At 47.6% G+C, this 18,140-nt stretch overlaps 2 protein-coding genes across 2 annotated transcripts; both read right to left on the reverse strand.

Moving 5' to 3' along the window:
- Positions 1–625: 625 nt before the first annotated feature.
- LOC127784221 (uncharacterized) lies at positions 626–2,274 on the reverse strand. Its single transcript, XM_052311408.1, has one exon. It carries the CDS (start codon positions 2,271–2,273, stop codon positions 903–905), a length of 1,371 nt encoding a protein of 456 aa, XP_052167368.1. The 5' UTR covers position 2,274; the 3' UTR covers positions 626–902.
- Positions 2,275–2,627: 353 nt separating this feature from the next.
- LOC127783853 (uncharacterized) lies at positions 2,628–3,635 on the reverse strand. The gene has a single exon (XM_052311000.1). It carries the CDS (start codon positions 3,633–3,635, stop codon positions 2,628–2,630), a length of 1,008 nt encoding a protein of 335 aa, XP_052166960.1.
- Positions 3,636–18,140: the final 14,505 nt, after the last annotated feature.

Consider the following 18,140-nt stretch of genomic DNA (forward strand, 5'->3'; position numbering starts at 1 on the left):
ATGTGAAAAGGATTGAAGGAGTAAAAAATCATGACCCGCTTTCTTTCCCCTTCTCTCTTTTCCCTTGCTCTTAAACCATGAAGCAACAATGAGCATGCATCCAAACGGAGATGCTATAACAAAGTAAATAAAAAATCTACATTTATGTATGGTTAATTAAGCAAACTGATACTGTTTAACAAGGACTCCAGTTACTTTCGTCAGTCGTCAAGACAGTACAGTAGCGCATAGTGAGGATTTTAAAATATAGGATTTGGTCATCCTCAGTTGCTGCATCTGATAAGCATAAGCTAGCATTCCCTCTCGGAACAGTCCAGTACAACGAAAAGTAAGCTAACAAGGATACTTACCAATTGATCAGCCAGTATCTATACTATCTATTGTAGGCGTCGGGTGCCGAAACATTAATCCTTCTCTGAACGAAGTATTGTTCCAAACGACCTCTGTCGATCCAGTACCTATCATAGATGTGCTTGATCTGAACTCTGAACCTCACTGAATCGAACTACCCAGCAAACATCAATCGAACAAATGAAATAAACCCCTTTATAACAACGGTGTGCCATTGAGACTTGAAAAAAATTCTAGTTCTGAAAAACAATAACACCCAGCCAAGATGTGCTCTTGTTAAAGCAGAGGTCACATTGTTATTTTCCTTTGGGCCTTTCTTTGCGAGGCAATTGAAAGACAAAGAGGAATTACAGTCTCACTAAACGTAAGAATAGTGGCACACACGCGCCTTAGAAACTAGTAGCAACAACAATAATCACATTAATTCTTCTCCAATCTCAAACTAGTCTGGGAACCCCATGCATGCATGTCCCCTATTTTGAAAAAAAGGTTTTCTTATACAGTGATTTACTCCACACAGCTTTGTACCGTACGATGCTGTAAAATATGAATTATTTGCAGCCTAGAGCAGGTTGTAGATAGTTGGAGATGGCGGTTTGTATGTAGGTGTGACTTATGCCAAGAGTACGCGGAGCACCCTCAAAAACAGTTGGTTCATGTACGAGCCTTTTCCTCATGTCAACATGAATGACCCATGCCTTGTAATCACGGTGGTCGACCTTGGCCATGAAGTAAACATCATCGCCATTGTTGTCCAAACTGAGCAAGGGATGACCTACGTGGAGTCTCTCCAAGGTTGGGGATGGCTTAGTGGGATGACAGTAGTTGGGTAGCTGAGGAGGCATCAGATGAGAGATGTCAGAAGCATTGAGCTTGTAGTCCATGTGCCAGCAGCAATCGTCAGATTCATAATTGATGCAGCAGCTCCATTTGGCAACCGTCCAGTCCTTAGAGATGTAACCGGTTATATCCGTCTTGTGTCGAAGGGCGTCGACCTCCAGCTCAACAAAGTTGATGTGACCTTGTAAGTCGACGGCAATGTCACGAACATCTTTTGGGTCGGCTCCGGAAATGACTTTACCCTGCTTGGGCGGTGGTGGCAACGGGATGTAGCGTGGCGTCGCGGCAGGCTGTAGCACATTGATGAGCAGGAGGCCCCGCCAGAGGTCGACGAAAGCCATGAGACCAGGAGATTGGTGAGTGAGGTTGATGACGTTGGTTGTGCGATGGTGGAAGTAGGAGAGACCTGGCAATGGTGGCATTGTTGCCCCAAGGTTGAAGTGGGTGGTGCTCCATTGCTGGGTGTGGGAGTGGTAGAGGTGGAGCTCGTATTCCCCTGGTGGCCTAAACCTGTTGACAGAAAGCGCGGTGACGATGTAGTGTTGTTTGTTGCTGATGAGGGGTTCGTTAATGTCCTGAGCTTCAGGGATATAGTGCAGGATGGCGACCTCGTGGTTAGTGAAGGTGATCATAGGACCAGGATGGGTGATGCGCGTGAGAGACGGCGGGATATCATCAGCAATGGTGGCCGCCTGGTAGACGTAGTAGTCGGCGAGGGATACGGTGAACCTGTTACCTATGCCGAGGATGAGGCGGATGAGGAGGAGGTCGTCGTGTGCGGCGATGATCTGGGGCTCCATGGCAAAGTCGTCGGTTTTGGGGTTGAGGGTGGGAGAGTGGACGCACACGTAGGAGACGAGCGGCGGGCGGGCGGCGGCGCACAGGGTCACCTGGATTTCGTGGCCCTCCCTTGTTTTGGAGGTAGCGGTGGTGGCGTTGCGGACGTCGGCGTCGGAGAAGTAGGCGAGCTTGTCGAGGAGTACCCATCTTGGCATCCGCCGCCGCCGCCGCTTTCTCTTGCCGAGGGAGCAGCCGTGGACAGGAGGATACAGGGAGGCGTACATGATGCCCATTTGCGCCATGATCTGATCCCCTCCTGGCTTTCAAGCAGCTAGCAGCCGACTGGATTTATCTGCTATCTATCTACACACATGGAGTACTCCAATAAATAGAAGAACAGAGCTTCAATCGCAATCGGAATCGGAATCGAGTCCGAGTCCGACGGCGTCCGATAGGGGAATTGGCGGGCTTCTCTCTCTACTGCGGCCTTAATTGATGCATGGGCCTCTATTCCAGCCCATATACCCGGCCTGCTAAGATACAAAGGAAATAAGTTCACTTCAAGTCCCTTAACAAAGTTGCAAAGTTTGACAGATTAATTAAAGAATCATCATTAACATTGACATATCTCTAGCCAGCGGCAGCGCCGCCGATCATCACCGGCGGTAGCACTGGACGTGCAGGAAGAATCCTCCGGGAGGATGGCCCTTGCTGGCCATCACCTCGTCCATCCACACCCTCCCGCCGTCTCCGTCTCCGTCTCCGTCGCGCGCCTTCACCATGAACTGCGCCCCGCCGCCGCCACCGCCGCCGAACCACCAGTCGTGCACGTCCCACATCACCTCCACCACCGCGCCGTCCCCGAGCACCGCCGTCCTGTTCCCCCGGAAGTTCCACTTCACCCGCCGCGCCTCCACCACCTTCTTCCCGTCGATGCTCACCGCCACCTCCCCGTCCCGAGTCCCCCACTCCTCCCCGCGGCACACCACCGCCACCTCGTGCTCCGCCCCGTCAGCCCGGAACCTGCACCTTGTGCTGTGCGCCACCGCCGCCGCCGCCATCGCCGCCGGGGAAGCCGGCGCCGCGCGGAGCTGCTCCCGCCGGCTCAGCAACGCGCGGCGCGGCGCCGCGGCGAAGCGGCGCGCGAGCTCCCGCGCCGCCTCGCCCCCGCCCAGGAGGACCGCGAGCTCCCCGTCGGCGACGACGGCGAGGTAGTAGTCGCGCGTCGGCTCCGGGGACGACGACCCGGCGGCGGGGTACTTGGCGTCCGTGATGTCCCAGTAGATGGCCACCACCGTGCCGGCCTCGGTGACGAACGACCGGGTCCCGCGCTTCTTGTGCAGGAACTGCGGCGAGCTCGCCAGCGCGACGGCCGACCGGCGAGGCGTCGCTGCTGAAGCTGAACCAGCAGCGGGCGAGGGGGACGACCGGGAGGCCTCGTCGACGGCGACGGCGAGGCCAGTAGCACCGCCGGGCGCGGCACCGGCGACGGTCCTGGTCCACATGACCCTGACGAGGATCTCCTTGCGCGAAGACAAGGCGGCCTTGTAGACGGTCGCCGTGGCCGCCTGCAGCGAGCGGTCGAGCGCGGCGCCCGCCCCGGCCGCGGCAGCTGAGGCCGCGAGGCTGACGGCGCCGTCGCCGAAGCAGGAGAAGTCTCGCATTGCTGCCAGCTCGACGGCGACAGCGAGCTCAATTCGGAGAGATGGATGGATGGATGGATGGGAAGGGAGTCTGCAGCAGGCAGCATGTGCAGCGCAAGAATGTCACGAGATGATCCTAGTACTTGCTACTAGTAAAGAAGAAGAAGAAGAGAAGAAAAGAGGGCAAATTTAATGGCAAAGGCTCATCTTTTGGGCGGATTTGTGTGACTTGGTGGTTTTGGATGTTTCTGCCATGATTATGCCCATGCATCAGCATCACCGTGTTTCTTCTCTTTATTTTTACCTTTCTTTTTCAGGTGAAGTTGCAATTGCAAATGCAAATGCAATTGAAGTCGATCGGGGTAGAAGAGCAGATACAAGGTATGGTTGGTTGGGGGAGAAGGCATTTAATGTGAGCATGTGTGTGCAATTTGACCAGATAACCACTACTACCATCCGACCCGCTGTTGCTAGTCATCTGCGTCGTGGCAGCCAGGAACCTCTTTTTCTTCCTTGCAAAAAAAAAACAAAAAACAAAAGGATGGCTTTCCACTTGATTAATCAAGATAATTGTTTGCATCAAAACGTTTATTAAGTTTTGCAATAAACAGAAGTACAAGTACAACAAGGAAAACTCGACTGTCATGTCATGATGATTATCTTAGGATCAAATGGCCACGATCGATCGTGTGAATGGACCACGCAATGCAAGGAATGGAACAGATTGAATTGGAGCAAGTACTCCTGCTATCTGAAAACTGAAGGGGCATCCATCCATCCATCCATCATGGGCATCACGAAGTGAGCCAGGTGTCGATGGGTACAGTTGCAGGTCACAGGTGTAGGCAGGCTGATGGATGCTGCATTCGGACACGCATGTCGCATGCAAGAGCCGACCTGTTCCTAATTAACCTGTACATTCTTATCATGGATGTTACATCATACTCTTATCATGGTTGAGTATATGCTTGCTTGCCTGATCAATTCTTATCATGGATGTTTCATCATACATTTTATCCATGTATGTAAGATCACACTACTCTTTGTAAATGGATGTAGTAGTAGTAGTATTTGGTTGACCAGGTCTGACCGGGATGAAAATGGAAATTGACCGAAGAGAGAAGTAATTACTGGTTGAGGGAGGAGAGAGTCAAGCACGAAGCAGACGTCGATATGGTCCGTGGAGATTATGGTTACCCCATATCTACATGGCAGTTATACTTTAGTCGGATATATAGTACCAAATATAGATAGAATATCTTTATGAGGACTCGGGTTAGATTCTAAACTTGTATGTCAAGAAAATACCCGGGATCCTAGTCGGTTACGATTGTATTTTATCTGTAATCCCATATTCCGTTAGGATATGGACTGTACTTTGTATTACGGATCTCTTCCCTTATATAAGGAGGGTCCGTGTGCCTCTTGGGCACGATTCTTCTTTCCAGAATATACAATCAATAACACACTCGGCGGAATCATCCCCGGACAGGAGTAAGATATTACTTCTTGAATAAGAAGGCCTGAACCTGTATAAAAATTCCTTGTCTTCAAACCCATCCACTTTCCTAACTTGATAGCCACCCCCTTTTATTATTGCCGAAATCTTGTTTCGACAGTTGGCGCGCCAGGTAGGGGCAGCGTCAAGTTCTCGCCGACTAAGTGCGATGGGTTTCTTTTCTGGCATCGACGACTTCGCCTTCCCTCCCGGGTAGGCGTTCCGGTTCGGCAGCCTCAACTTCATCACCAACGACTTCGGCAAGATCTCTCTCCTTGATTTGGATTCAAACCAGTCGGGGAGAGACCAGGTCCTCGTGCCGTTCGGTATTCCGAACTCAGCCAAGGCCTACTCCAAGATCATCTCTCCCGAGTCGGCTTCAAACCACTCGGACGAGATCCAATCTACTCTTCCGCGACCAGATCAAGACGACGGGTCCTATCCCCTAATCCTGATGAAACTTCCTGATGATTTGGCCGCTGTCTTCACTGCCAAGACATCTCCCACTCGAAGATCTAGGCGAGCTCCGGCTTTGGCCCCGATCCAATCTAGATCCAGAGAGGTTGGCGTTATACTCCAACCTCCTGGGACAGTCTCGACGGAAGAGTTGGATGGTTACCTTAGCTCCCCCGGCGTCAGTTCTCAACCAACCGAGATCCTCGACTACGACGATTTCGGCTACCACTACGACCACGGCGACCTCGACAACTTCGACGACAGCTATGACGATAACTACACGCCCCTCTTCTTCGGCGTATTCATGGCTGACAACGAAACGGAGGAACAGCGCCAAGCCCGAGAAGCAGACCAAGAACGCGCACGGCAAGAAGCTGAACGTCGCCGACTGGAGGAAGAACGACAGCGACAGGAGCGAGAACGACTACAGCGTGAGCAGCAAGATCGCGAACGGATCGCAAAGGAGGCTGAAGATCGACGGCAACGCACCTTGGAATCTGGGCGCCGAGCGAGAGAACTCATTGGGCAACAAGACATCAATGGAACAGCGGTCTTTCGCACCCCCCAGCAGAACGCAGTTGCAGCAATCACTCTCCTCGACACCCTCCTCAAGGAAGACGCACTCAACCAAGCTAATCATGTTGTCAACATCTTGAACCAGACGAAGACCATGATCGCTGCCTCGGTTCTAGCCAACTCCGCAAGCACCCGCACCCCGACTGGTAGCCGAGTCCCTCACTTCCGATCTCATGATTATCATCAGCCAAGCCTCAGCATCACCGGCGCAGGATCTAGTCGCAGGAGCAGGGGTCACGACGAACGATCTGTTCACTCGCCTCCCGAACGTCACAGGGAGCGCCGAGTCAAACGGCCTCGCTCTCCACCTCACCAGCGTCCCGTCGACCTCCGCGACACGATCAACCAGCGCCGTGCAGCACGAGGTCACCGCCATTCACCAAATCGCTACGACGACGACGTGGATGGAGTGGCGGCCTTCACTAATGACCTGCGTCGAGTGAATTGGCCAGCCGGCTTTAAGCCGACTGGAATCGAGAAGTATGACGGCACCACTAATCTGGAGTCTTGGCTCACCGTCTACGGACTCGCAATCCGCGCAGCAGGAGGAGACAGCAAGGCCATGGCAAACTATCTACCTGTGGCCCTAGCGGACTCCGCCCGATCCTGGCTCCACGGACTACCCCGTGGCACGATCGGATCATGGGCGGAACTTCGTGATCACTTCATCGCCAACTTCCAAGGCACCTTTGAACGCCCCGGCACACAGTTTGATCTCTACAACGTCATTCAGAAGTCTAGAGAGTCCCTTCGAGATTACATCCGACGTTTCTCCGAACAACGCAACAAGATCTCCGACATCACCGACGACGTCATCATCGCCGCCTTCATTAAAGGCATTCGCCACGAGGACCTAGTCGGCAAGTTCGGATGCAAACCTCCCAGGACGGTTAAGCAGATGTTCGAAAAAGCCAACGAGTATGCCAAAGCCGAAGATGCTATCACCGTGTCCAAACAGACGGGCACCACTTGGAAGCCAAAGAAGGACACGCCGACTGCAGGAGGGAGTGGAAGTAACAACCATAAGGATCGCAAGCGTAAGCCCGAAGAACTTGTGGCGACCACCTCTCCATCTTCCCACAACGTCCCCGCGTCAACACCTTCGACAAGATAATGAACTCCCAATGTCCGCATCATCCCAACTCCAACCACGTGGCCAAAGATTGCTTCGTCTACAAACAGTTCGCAGAACAATACGTCAAGAACGCACGTAAACCTTCAGACGGAGATCAAGGCACATCAAAGAAGAAAGATGATGAAGACGATGCCCCGACTGGTTTTCAAGATCATCGCAAAGAACTTAATCACATCTTCGGCGGACCCCTGGCTTATGAGTCTAAGAGAAAACAGAAGCTAACAGAACGGGAGATCAATGCGGTTCAGCCTAACATACCCCAATATCTTCAGTGGTCAGAGATAGCAATTAAGTTCGACCGCTCGGATCATCCCGACCGAGTGGTCCACCCGGGACGGTACCCCCTGGTACTAGACCCAGTGGTTCACAATGTCAAGCTCCGACGGACTCTCATCGATGGTGGCAGCACACTCAACATCCTTTTCGCTAAGACCCTGGACGATATGCAGATTCCTCGCACGGAATTAAAGCCGAGCAATGCACCCTTCCACGACGTTATCCCAGGATTGTCAGCTACACCACTCGGCCAGATCACTCTTCCAGTTAACTTCGGCACTCGGGAGAATTTCCGCACAGAAAATGTTTGTTTCGAAGTTGCTGATTTCGAGACAGCATACCATGCTATACTCGGACGACCGGCTTTAGCTAAATTTATGGCCGTCCCACACTACACCTACATGATGATGAAGATGCCTGGTCCTCGAGGAGTCATATCACTACGGAGCGACATCAAGCAGGCCGTCACATGCGACAAAGAAAGTTGCGAGATGGCCCAAACTCACGAGACTACTCTCGCCCGCGAAGAGATCCGACTGGCTGCGACCATGGCAAGCGAGGGAGAAGTGCCTGCAACCAAGCTGACGAAGACCGAAGAAAGTGATGCCAAGACGAAAAAGATTCCCTTAGATCCCTCCGATCCTGATAAGACTGCTGTAATAGGCGCTGAGTTAGATTGTAAATAGGAAAGCGCGCTCATCACCTTTCTTCAGAATAATAAAGACATTTTTGCGTGGAAACCATCCGATATGCTTGGTATCCCCAGAGAGGTGATTGAGCACTCTTTACATGTTAAGGAAGACGCCAAACCCATCAAGCAACGACTTCGCCGTTTTGCACAGGACAGGAAGGATGTGATCAAGGAGGAATTAACCAAGCTGTTAGCAGTAGGCTTCATTAAGGAAGTCCTTCATCCCGACTGGCTGGCTAACCCAGTCCTGGTTCGGAAAAAGACGGGACAATGGCGCATGTGTGTCGATTATACCGACCTCAACAAATCTTGTCCCAAAGACCCTTTTGGGTTACCTCGCATTGACCAGGTGGTTGACTCAACGGCCGGCTGCGAGTTACTCAGCTTCTTGGACTGTTACTCGGGATATCATCAGATCCGACTAAAAGAATCCGACTGCTTGAAGACCTCGTTTATTACGCCCTTTGGGGCCTACTGCTACATCACCATGCCCTTTGGATTAAAGAACGCAGGAGCAACCTATCAACGCATGATTCAAAGATGTTTTTCAACTCAGATCGGTCGCAATGTTGAAGCCTATGTTGATGATGTAGTCGTCAAAACCAAGCAGAAGGATGACCTGATTGCGGATTTAGAAGAAACTTTTACAAGCATTCGTGCTTTCAAGATGAAACTAAACCCGAAAAAGTGCATCTTCGGAGTACCGTCAGGGAAGTTGCTCGGATTTATGGCATCTCAAAGAGGCATACAGGCCAACCCGGAGAAAATCAACGCCATCCTCAACATGAAACCACCAAGCTCCCAAAAAGACGTCCAAAAGCTGACTGGTTGCATGGCGGCGCTCAGCCGGTTCGTCTCACGACTCGGCGAGCGGGGGATGCCCTTCTTCAAGCTGCTGAAGAAGACTGACAATTTTCAGTGGGGACCCGAAGCACAAAAAGCCTTTGAAAACTTCAAGAGACTTCTTACTACTCCACCAGTTTTGGCCTCGCCGCATCCACAAGAGCCGCTATTGTTATATGTGTCGGCGACCTCTCAGGTTGTGAGCACGGTCCTGGTTGGTGAGCGTGAAGAGGAAGGCCATATTCAAAAAGTCCAACGACCAATTTATTTTGTTAGCGAGGTTTTAGCCGACTCCAAGACAAGGTATCCTCAGGTTCAAAAGTTATTATATGGTGTCTTAATTACCGTCAGGAAATTATCTCACTATTTTCAAAGTCACTCGGTGACGGTAGTCACATCGTTTCCACTCGGAGATATACTTCACAATCGCGAAGCAAATGGACGGATTGCGAAGTGGGCCTTAGAGTTGATGTCTTTGGACATATCATTCAAGCCACGAACTTCGATCAAGTCTCAAGCTTTAGCTGATTTCCTTGCCGAGTGGACCGAGTGCCTAGAAGACATGCCAGAGGAAAAGATGGAATATTGGACTATGCATTTTGATGGGTCAAAGAGGCTTACGGGCACTGGAGCTGGGGTCGTCTTGATTTCCCCGACTGGAGAAAGATTGAGCTACGTATTGTGCTCTGCATCCAATAACGTGGCGGAATATGAGGCGCTACTCCATGGATTAAGGATTGCAATATCTTTAGGCATTCGCCGATTAATCGTCTGTGAAGACTCCCAGTTGGTTGTTAATAAAGTCATGAAAGAGTGGTCATATCTAGATGATAATATGACTGCTTATCGACAAGAGGTATGCAAGTTGGAAAATAAATTCGATGGACTCGAGCTCACCCATGTCCTCCGACATAACAATGAAGCAGCCGACAGACTGGCCAATTTTGGTTCAAAACGGGAAGCAGCTCCTTCAGATGTGTTCGTCGAACATCTTTTTGAACCGACCGTGCCCAGAAAAGAGACAGTCGAAGCCATGGATGCTCAAGGCGTAAGCATGATTGAAGCTGACTGGAGAGAACCGTTTATGAAATTTTTGATCAACCAAGAACTCCCTCAAGACAAAAATGAAGCCGAGCGGATTTCCAGGCGCAGCAGACTTTACATTATCCATGAAGCTGAATTGTACAAGAAAAGTCCATCAGGAATATTGCAGCGTTGTGTATCTTTGGAGGAAGGGAGACAATTGTTGAACGATATATATTCTGGTATTTGTGGTAATCATGCTGCTGCACGGACCATTGTCGGCAAAGCTTACCGGCAAGGTTTTTTCTAGCCTACAGCTGTGTCCGACGCGGACAAGATTGTGCGGACATGCGAAGGTTGTCAATTTTTCGCCAAACAAACTCATTTGCCAGCCCAAGAGTTGCAAACCATCCCGTTGTCCTGGCCGTTCGCGGTCTGGGGGCTTGACATGGTCGGCCCGTTTAAAAGGGGAGTCGGCGGTTACACGCATCTCTTTGTGGCTATCGACAAATTCTCCAAGTGGATTGAGGCTAAACCGGTCATCACGATCACAGCAGATAAAGCTAGAGATTTTTTCATCAACATTGTGCATTGGTTTGGGGTACCTAATCGGATCATCACTGATAATGGCACTCAATTCACTGGCGGAGCATTTAAAGACTTTTGTGAAGATTTCGGCATTAAAATTTGTTATGCCTCCGTGGCACACCCTATGAGTAACGGACAAGTCGAGCGCGCTAATGGTATGATACTTCAAGGGATCAAAGCACGCATTTTTGACCGGCTACGTCCCTATGCTGGCAAGTGGGTCGATCAGCTGCCGTCCGTTCTTTAGTCTTTACGCACTACTCCCAGTCGGGCTACCGGCCAGTCGCCGTTCTTTTTGGATTATGGCGCAGAAGCAATGTTGCCGAGTGAAGTGGAATTTGAATCGCTACGATTTCGGAACTTCAACGAGGAGGGCTATGAAGAGGGCCGAGTAGACGACATCAATCGACTAGAAGAAGCCCGAGAAGCAACTTTAATTCAGTCGACTCGATATTTGCAAGGGTTGCGCCGTTATCATAATCGGAATGTTCGATCGCGAGCCTTTTTAGTCGGTGACTTGGTTCTGAGGAAAATTCAAACAACACAAGATCGGCATAAATTATCTCCCTTATGGGAAGGACCGTTCATAATCGCTGAAGTCACTCGGCCGGGTTCTTATCGACTCAAGCGCGAAGACGGTACTCTCGTCAACAATTCTTGGAATATCGAACACCTTCGTCGATTTTAAGCTTAGGCATCTCGTTTGTATCTTTCCTCTTTGACTGCTAACTTCAAGTTTTTCCTTGAAGTTTTCAGTTAGGGGGCTACTATAATAATAATGGAGTGTGATTTTTATCAATTCAATTTGCTTACTTAATGCATCATTGCCCTGTTTGATTTCTTGGCTTAGTCAATGAGGACTGAAAGTTTTTTAACAACTTTTGCGGGTTTTAGGCTCAACAAGGTTTGACAAAAACTTTTAAGAAATCAGGAGCTAAGTTAAGATATCAAGCACAGCATAAATTCATCAGTATTGTACAAATTGTGCCTCCATCATCATTAATCATCAAAATTATCGGTACATTAATCAGTATCAGTCTTTTCATCATCAGAATTATCAGGACCAGTCGGTCGAAGATCGGTGTCCTGAAATCTCTCAACTACATCAGCAGCAATTTTGTCAGCCGCTTTCTGCGCATCACTGATGAGGTCAAGAGCAAAGCCATCAATGGCATCAATATCAACTCTCGGATAAAGGGATTTAGTCATCGCCAACGCCAGACTTGCTCCCATACATCCAGCTTCTTTGATGTTCTTGAAATATATATCCGGAGCAACTCTCAGCTTGTCGAAAATTTCAGAAGCATCAAGTGCACTCGGGCCGTTGTTATTGAAGAACATCGCTTGAACAATTGGGGCAGCAGCGTTAGCAACCTCATCCCGGGCTCCTTCAAGTTTTTTGATCTTGCCAACCAGGACGTCGAATTGAGCTTGAGATTTGATCTTGCGGTCTGCATTGACAGATTCACATTAATAAGTCAGCATATGGAGGATAATGGCTTTTGAGGTATTGATTGTTGATACCTTCAACTTCCTTTAAAGCCAGGTCTCTCTGTCTTGCCAGCTCTGCCTTGTCATTTTCCAGAATTTGAATTTGCTTCTCCAACTGAGATATCTTGGCAGCTTGCACTACATTGATTACGGTAAATCAAGATTGCAAAGATAACAGTATAAGTCAGTTGAGCAGAGTTTGTGCGTACCTTTTGATGAGCCACTTAGTTCAAAATTTGATTCCTGGAGCTCAGCGATCCGATCCCTCAGATCATGTTCATTCTTCCTGGAAAGTTCTTTCGCTTCGTGCAGTTGATTCCTGGTGGCTTCGAGGGTCCCGAGATGAGGGACTATCCTCTGTAAGGTTACCGTTTTGGCTTCGTTCCTGAGATGAATCCTCTGTTAGATAGTTTAATTAGCGCATGAATCAAATGGCAAACAAGATGGTTGAGATCAGGTACCAGAGGGCTTACATTTACAATGCGGGTTGCCTAACCAAGTGCCTTCTTCAGTAGGCATAACTCTTCATCCTCTTTTTGCTTATTTATCACGATCCCTTGAGGCTGCATGTTGTCATCCCACCACTTGACCAGAATCGGAGGGCGTGAATCCTCAGCTGCTTGTATGCGGGGAATTTCTTCTTCATCACTGATCATTGGCCCTAATGTATCCACTGACAGAGGTTAGACAATTGGTCAGAGTTATTTGGGTCGACATGGTTTCAGACAAAGTGTTTTACCCGTAATGATTTCTGGACGAGGATGAGTGGACTCGGATGCTTTTAAAGGAGATCTAGATCTCCGGTCATTGCTGGCGTCTTGTCCATGAGGGTTGTCTGCTTGGGTTTCGACTTCTGGAATCTCTTCGTTTGCCTCTGCATCCGACTGGTTTCCAGTCGGGGGCTCCTGGTTAGCACCGACTTCAGCTTCGGCCGACTGGTTCCCAGTCGGGGGCTCGTTGCTGGGTTCTACGTTGTCGGTTGCCGGCTGATTGTCACTCGGATGATCCTCAGCAGTTGGTCCGGTTTCTTTGGAAGAACTTGTGTCTACGTTAGTCGGGTCAGAGTCTTTCCCGGATGGATCTATATCAGATGGTTTCCTGCAAATTTGATTATCGGTATTATTGCCGCAATGGATGCGCATCAATGCAAGAGAGATCGTTATGTGAGTTGTACCTAGAAGACTTCCTGATCTTTGGCACAGGGCGACTGGATGTTTTCTTCCTTGGAGTAGCCTGTTTTGGTAGTTTCTTGGTTGTATCTCGGTCTCCAGGCCTCCTGGTGGTATCGTCGGCTTCGTCGTCACTTAGAACCAGCTTCCTCTTTCGAGAATCTGACTGGCCGACTGGATCATAAGCACTTGGTTGAGTTTTAGACCGAATTCTTGGTCCTCCGCTCCCTTGCCCAGTTTGGTGACGGGGAGATTGGCGTTGAGCGATTGGGGGATCCGACTTCATCAAGGCAAATTCCTGGGTGTAATATCCTTCATTGTTAACTGATTCAACAAGAAGACAAAATCATACTCTGAGAAAGGTTGAAGTGTATGATTACGTACCGGTGGAGGAGGGTTGAATGCATTGAACGGTACGACTGGCAGCAAGTGTGAGTAGCTGACAACGATGGCGTTTGAGAAGATCTTATACATCCTTTCCTTCATGACTTTGAAGTCAAGAGAATCTGGATCTTCACGGTTTGGGTCATGCTTGCCGTCAAATTCGAAGGCTGTGCGAGATCTTTCTTTGATTGGAGCTAACCGACACTTGATAAAGTGCCGGGTGATCTGCTCTCCTTGAAGGCCCTGCTCTTTCAGCTTTATCATCCTCTCCATCAGTTCTACTGCTTGTGCAGCTTCATCTCCCATTGGCGGTGAGTTCCAAGTATCCCGATAAACTGGAGGAAGACAGGAGTATTCGGGAAGAACAGGCTCGGGGTTTTGAACATAAAACCAGTTTGCGTGCCAGCCTTTATTTGAGGTCTTGAAGGGCATGGAGAAGTATTTTTGGCTTAGTGTTCCCCTGAGTTGGAAACCAGCACCCCCAACGACGCATGGTTTGCTCTTATTTGGCTGGGGCTTGAGGAAGAAGATGCGGCGGAACAAGGCGAAATGAGGCCTAATGCCTAGAAAAGCTTCGCAGGCATGAATAAAATTGGGAATATGCACTATGGAGTTTGGATTCAGATAATGCAAGCTAATCCCGTAGAAGTTCAGAATGCCCCGGAAAAATCTTGAGGTTGGAAGAGAAAATCCGCCATAGAAGAAATTAGCAAATACCACGATTTCATGCGTATCGGGGGTTGGGAATGCTTCGCCGAATGCCGGTCGCCACCCGATGATCTCCTTTGCTGGAAGAACGCCGTGCGCCACCATCTCCTTCAGATTATCTTCCGTCACATCGGAGGGCGCCCACTGACTCTCGAAGCTTTCTCTTTCTTCCACCATGGATGCGAACTGGATGGTTTGATTTAGTCCGAGATACGGCTGGTAAGGGATGGGGAATCGGAGCGGTGGACGCGAGGAGAAATTTCATGGAGTTTTTGAGGATGGATTAGAGCGGATTGATGAACCCTAGTTTGGCCGGCGCAGTTTGGTACTGTAGCAGGAAATGGGGAAAATGGCGAGAGTTTCGGCGGGGAAGACGAAGCGACGCTTGGACTTCGGTGTTTTTAGGGTATCGGGAGTACTAATGGGCCTGGGCCTGTACAGTACTTCAGCCTAATATTATAACCAACGTGACCCGTTGTGATCCCTAGGGACTTAGGTGCTTTTTGCTTTGGCAATTTGTGCTCACAATAATGTGGCCCGATGCTGCTAAAATCCTTTTTAACGTGGTTTAATAATTCTTTGGAATTATTTATGATCCAAATAAAGAGGTGCCCGACAGAAAGGTGTTATACCACTTTTGTAAGCTTTATTAAGCTGCAAAAACTGTTTGGGTTGATTTGAGATGACTGGTTTATTAATAGTCATTCTCTTAGCATGTATATGCTTATTTTGGTTATGGTAAGGGTCATAGCCTAGGCTGTTAGACTCGGTGATTACCATGATTTTTTATCATATTTGATGGATTGTCTTTAGAGTTTTTACTCGGATTCCTATCAAATATGTCTATTTTTGGATATTCTGAGTGTTTATCACTCGGCCCTTTTTCATATTTTTTATCCTTGATATATTCAAGTGAGAAGCAGTGGGCTGAGTATTTTATTGAGTACCATGCATGCTTCGATATAAGATTACTCGGTTCTTGACTATATGTTTAGTTTTTCAACTAATCACATAGTCGGGGGCTACACCTAATTAGGTGCATCTACTCGATGCACCATGTTTTATTTTCGCCCTTCACAGTCTTTTAGCACTCGGCAAGCCGGAGCAAGTTGAATTGAAGCACTCAGATTATTGTTTTTTTGTTTCAAGAAAACTATTTTGGTCAACTGCGAAGGTCTCGGGGGCTATTGTGGAGATTATGGTTACCCCATATCTACATGGCAGATATACTTTAGTCGGATATACAGTACCAAATATAGATAGAATATCTTTATGAGGACTCGGGTTAGATTTTAAACTTGTATATCAAGAAAATACCCGGGATCCTAGTCGGTTACGATTGTATTTTATCTGTAATCCCATATTCCGTTAGGATATGGACTGTACTTTGTATTACGGATCCCTTCCTCTATATAAGGAGGGTCCGTGTGCCTCTTGGGACACGATTCTTCTTTCCAGAATATACAATCAATAACACACTCGGCGGAATCATCCCCGGACAGGAGTAGGGTATTACTTCTTAAATAAGAAGGCCTGAACTTGTATAAAAATTTCTTGTCTTCAAATCCATCTACTTTTCTAACTTGATAGCCATCCCCTTTTATTATTGCCGAAATCTTGTTTCGACATGGTCATTAGTGATCGTCGACGACGATGATCCTTTAGTCCACTGCAGTTTTAATTGTTTTGGCCTAACACAAATAAATGGTGATTGGAGAGTCCAGGTCTGACGTGTTCATGCACGCGATACAATGCCGGTGGTATTGCAGCCCCGTAGACTACTTCACACTTGGACATACTCGTGCCTACTCCTACACAAACATGGTCGTCATTGCAGTGCCGCGGTTATCTCCTCGTCGTCGTCCTCCATTAATATTTAATCATAGTAATCAGTGACGTGAATAAAGTATAAGGCTGTGTTCGTTCCAGTGACATTGGGTGAGAAAGCTCCTCGTTTTCCGCGCTCATGTTTCTCAAACTAAATTTCTATAGGAAAGTTGCTTTAAAAAATTATATTAATCCATTTTTGCAATTTAAAATAGTTAATACTCAATTAATTATGTGCTAATGGCCCACCTCATTTTGCGTATCTTCCCAATCTCCCCAATCCCCTTCTACTCAAACACACCCTAAGTGATGTGATCAATAGTCCAGAGAAATATACAGTATTTGTCAAGAAAAAAGAGGACCAAGAGTAAAGTATTAAGCTAAATTAAGCATAACTAAGTATGTAATGTGTTGTTTTTACGAATTTTTGGGTGGGGAACCCCTATGTCTACTAGTGATAGTAACTAACTTTTAAATTTAAAGAAGTGCTTGTTTAAATTTGTAGTTTAAAATTATTATATTTCGTGACTGGTGGTGGAGTATAAAGCAGCATATGCATGCGTTCTGATGCAAAGTTGAGTCCTCCCTTGAAAGACTGAATGAAGCCAATGGCATTTACTTGGACTGAAGAAGCATCAGAGATTTCAGTACTAACTCTACAGTAGTACGGTGGAGTCAATGAATGGTCATCTCCGTTCCCTTGGAAGTGATCAATCAATTCAATTATTCGATGCAGATAGATATATAAATGTTTACATAGAGTCATAGACGTAGAGACACGGGATGGACTATGACACTGTTACGCTATAATGCTAAACAATCTCTATCCTTGACACTGATGACCATTGAACAATTATTGTGGATCGAGTACTAGCTTAATTACCTGACAGTTAATTAGCTAGGGGGAGAGGGGTTGGACATATATATATATATATATAGGAGTATACCCTATAGTTAGAATGGAATGGAAGTTACTCCCTCCGTATTTTAATGTATGACGCCGTTGACTTTTTAATTAACGTTTGACCGTTCGTCTTATTCAAAAAATTTATGCAAAACTGAAAATATTTATGTCATGCTTAAAGATCATTTGATGATGAATCAAGTCACAATAAAATAAATGCTAATTATATAAATTTTTTGAATAAGACGAATGGTCAAACGTTAGACAAAAAGTCAACGGCGTCATACATTAAAATATGGAGGGAGTAATTAGGAGTAGTAGCTTGATCATTTGGGCAACATAATTAACTTGATGGCAACGGTTGGCTCGATTCGTAATACTCAAGTTGCGACGGCCGGAAACGTGGAATAGTGGAAAGAGATGGTAGCAAAGCAGCCATGGCGGCGGTGGCGGTAGCGCGCATCTCATCTTATCAAGATGCAAACAACGAGCAATGCCCGCGAAACAGCTTGCATATATCTCTCCCAAAAACATCAGATATATCAGAATCAGCAGCTGCCGCTGCATGCCGGCTTCCAAAACACCTGCTACAATTCTTCATACCTCTTCTTCATCTCTCCACCAAAACCCTTTTTTACCCTACACAGTTCCGAAGTGCCTCAGTCAGAAAATGAAAGGAATTAGTTTTTTTTTTCTATGGACCAAAGGAATTAGCTTCTTTTAAGCATAGTTACGTTCTTATTTTTTTCTAGTTGATTCTCCCTGCTTTTCACTTGTACTAGCACTCCAATACTACTTACTCCGTTTTATATTATAAGATTTTTTAATATTATTCATATTCATATATATGCTAATGAATTTAGACATCTATAAAGCCTTATAATCTTAAACGGAGGGATTACTGTACATTCCTGAAGGTTCTTGTGTTAATTACTGGCTGGCTTGCATCTGCACGCT

Source organism: Oryza glaberrima, chromosome 9, assembly GCF_000147395.1.
Source record: "Oryza glaberrima chromosome 9, OglaRS2, whole genome shotgun sequence".
Lineage (NCBI taxonomy): Eukaryota > Viridiplantae > Streptophyta > Magnoliopsida > Poales > Poaceae > Oryza > Oryza glaberrima.

Excerpts from the sequence above, each read along its gene's own strand:
- LOC127784221 (XM_052311408.1), bottom strand. The coding sequence starts at position 2,273 with ATGGCGCAAATGGGCATCATGTACGCCTCCCTGTATCCTCCTGTCCAC.
- LOC127783853 (XM_052311000.1), bottom strand. The coding sequence starts at position 3,635 with ATGCGAGACTTCTCCTGCTTCGGCGACGGCGCCGTCAGCCTCGCGGCC.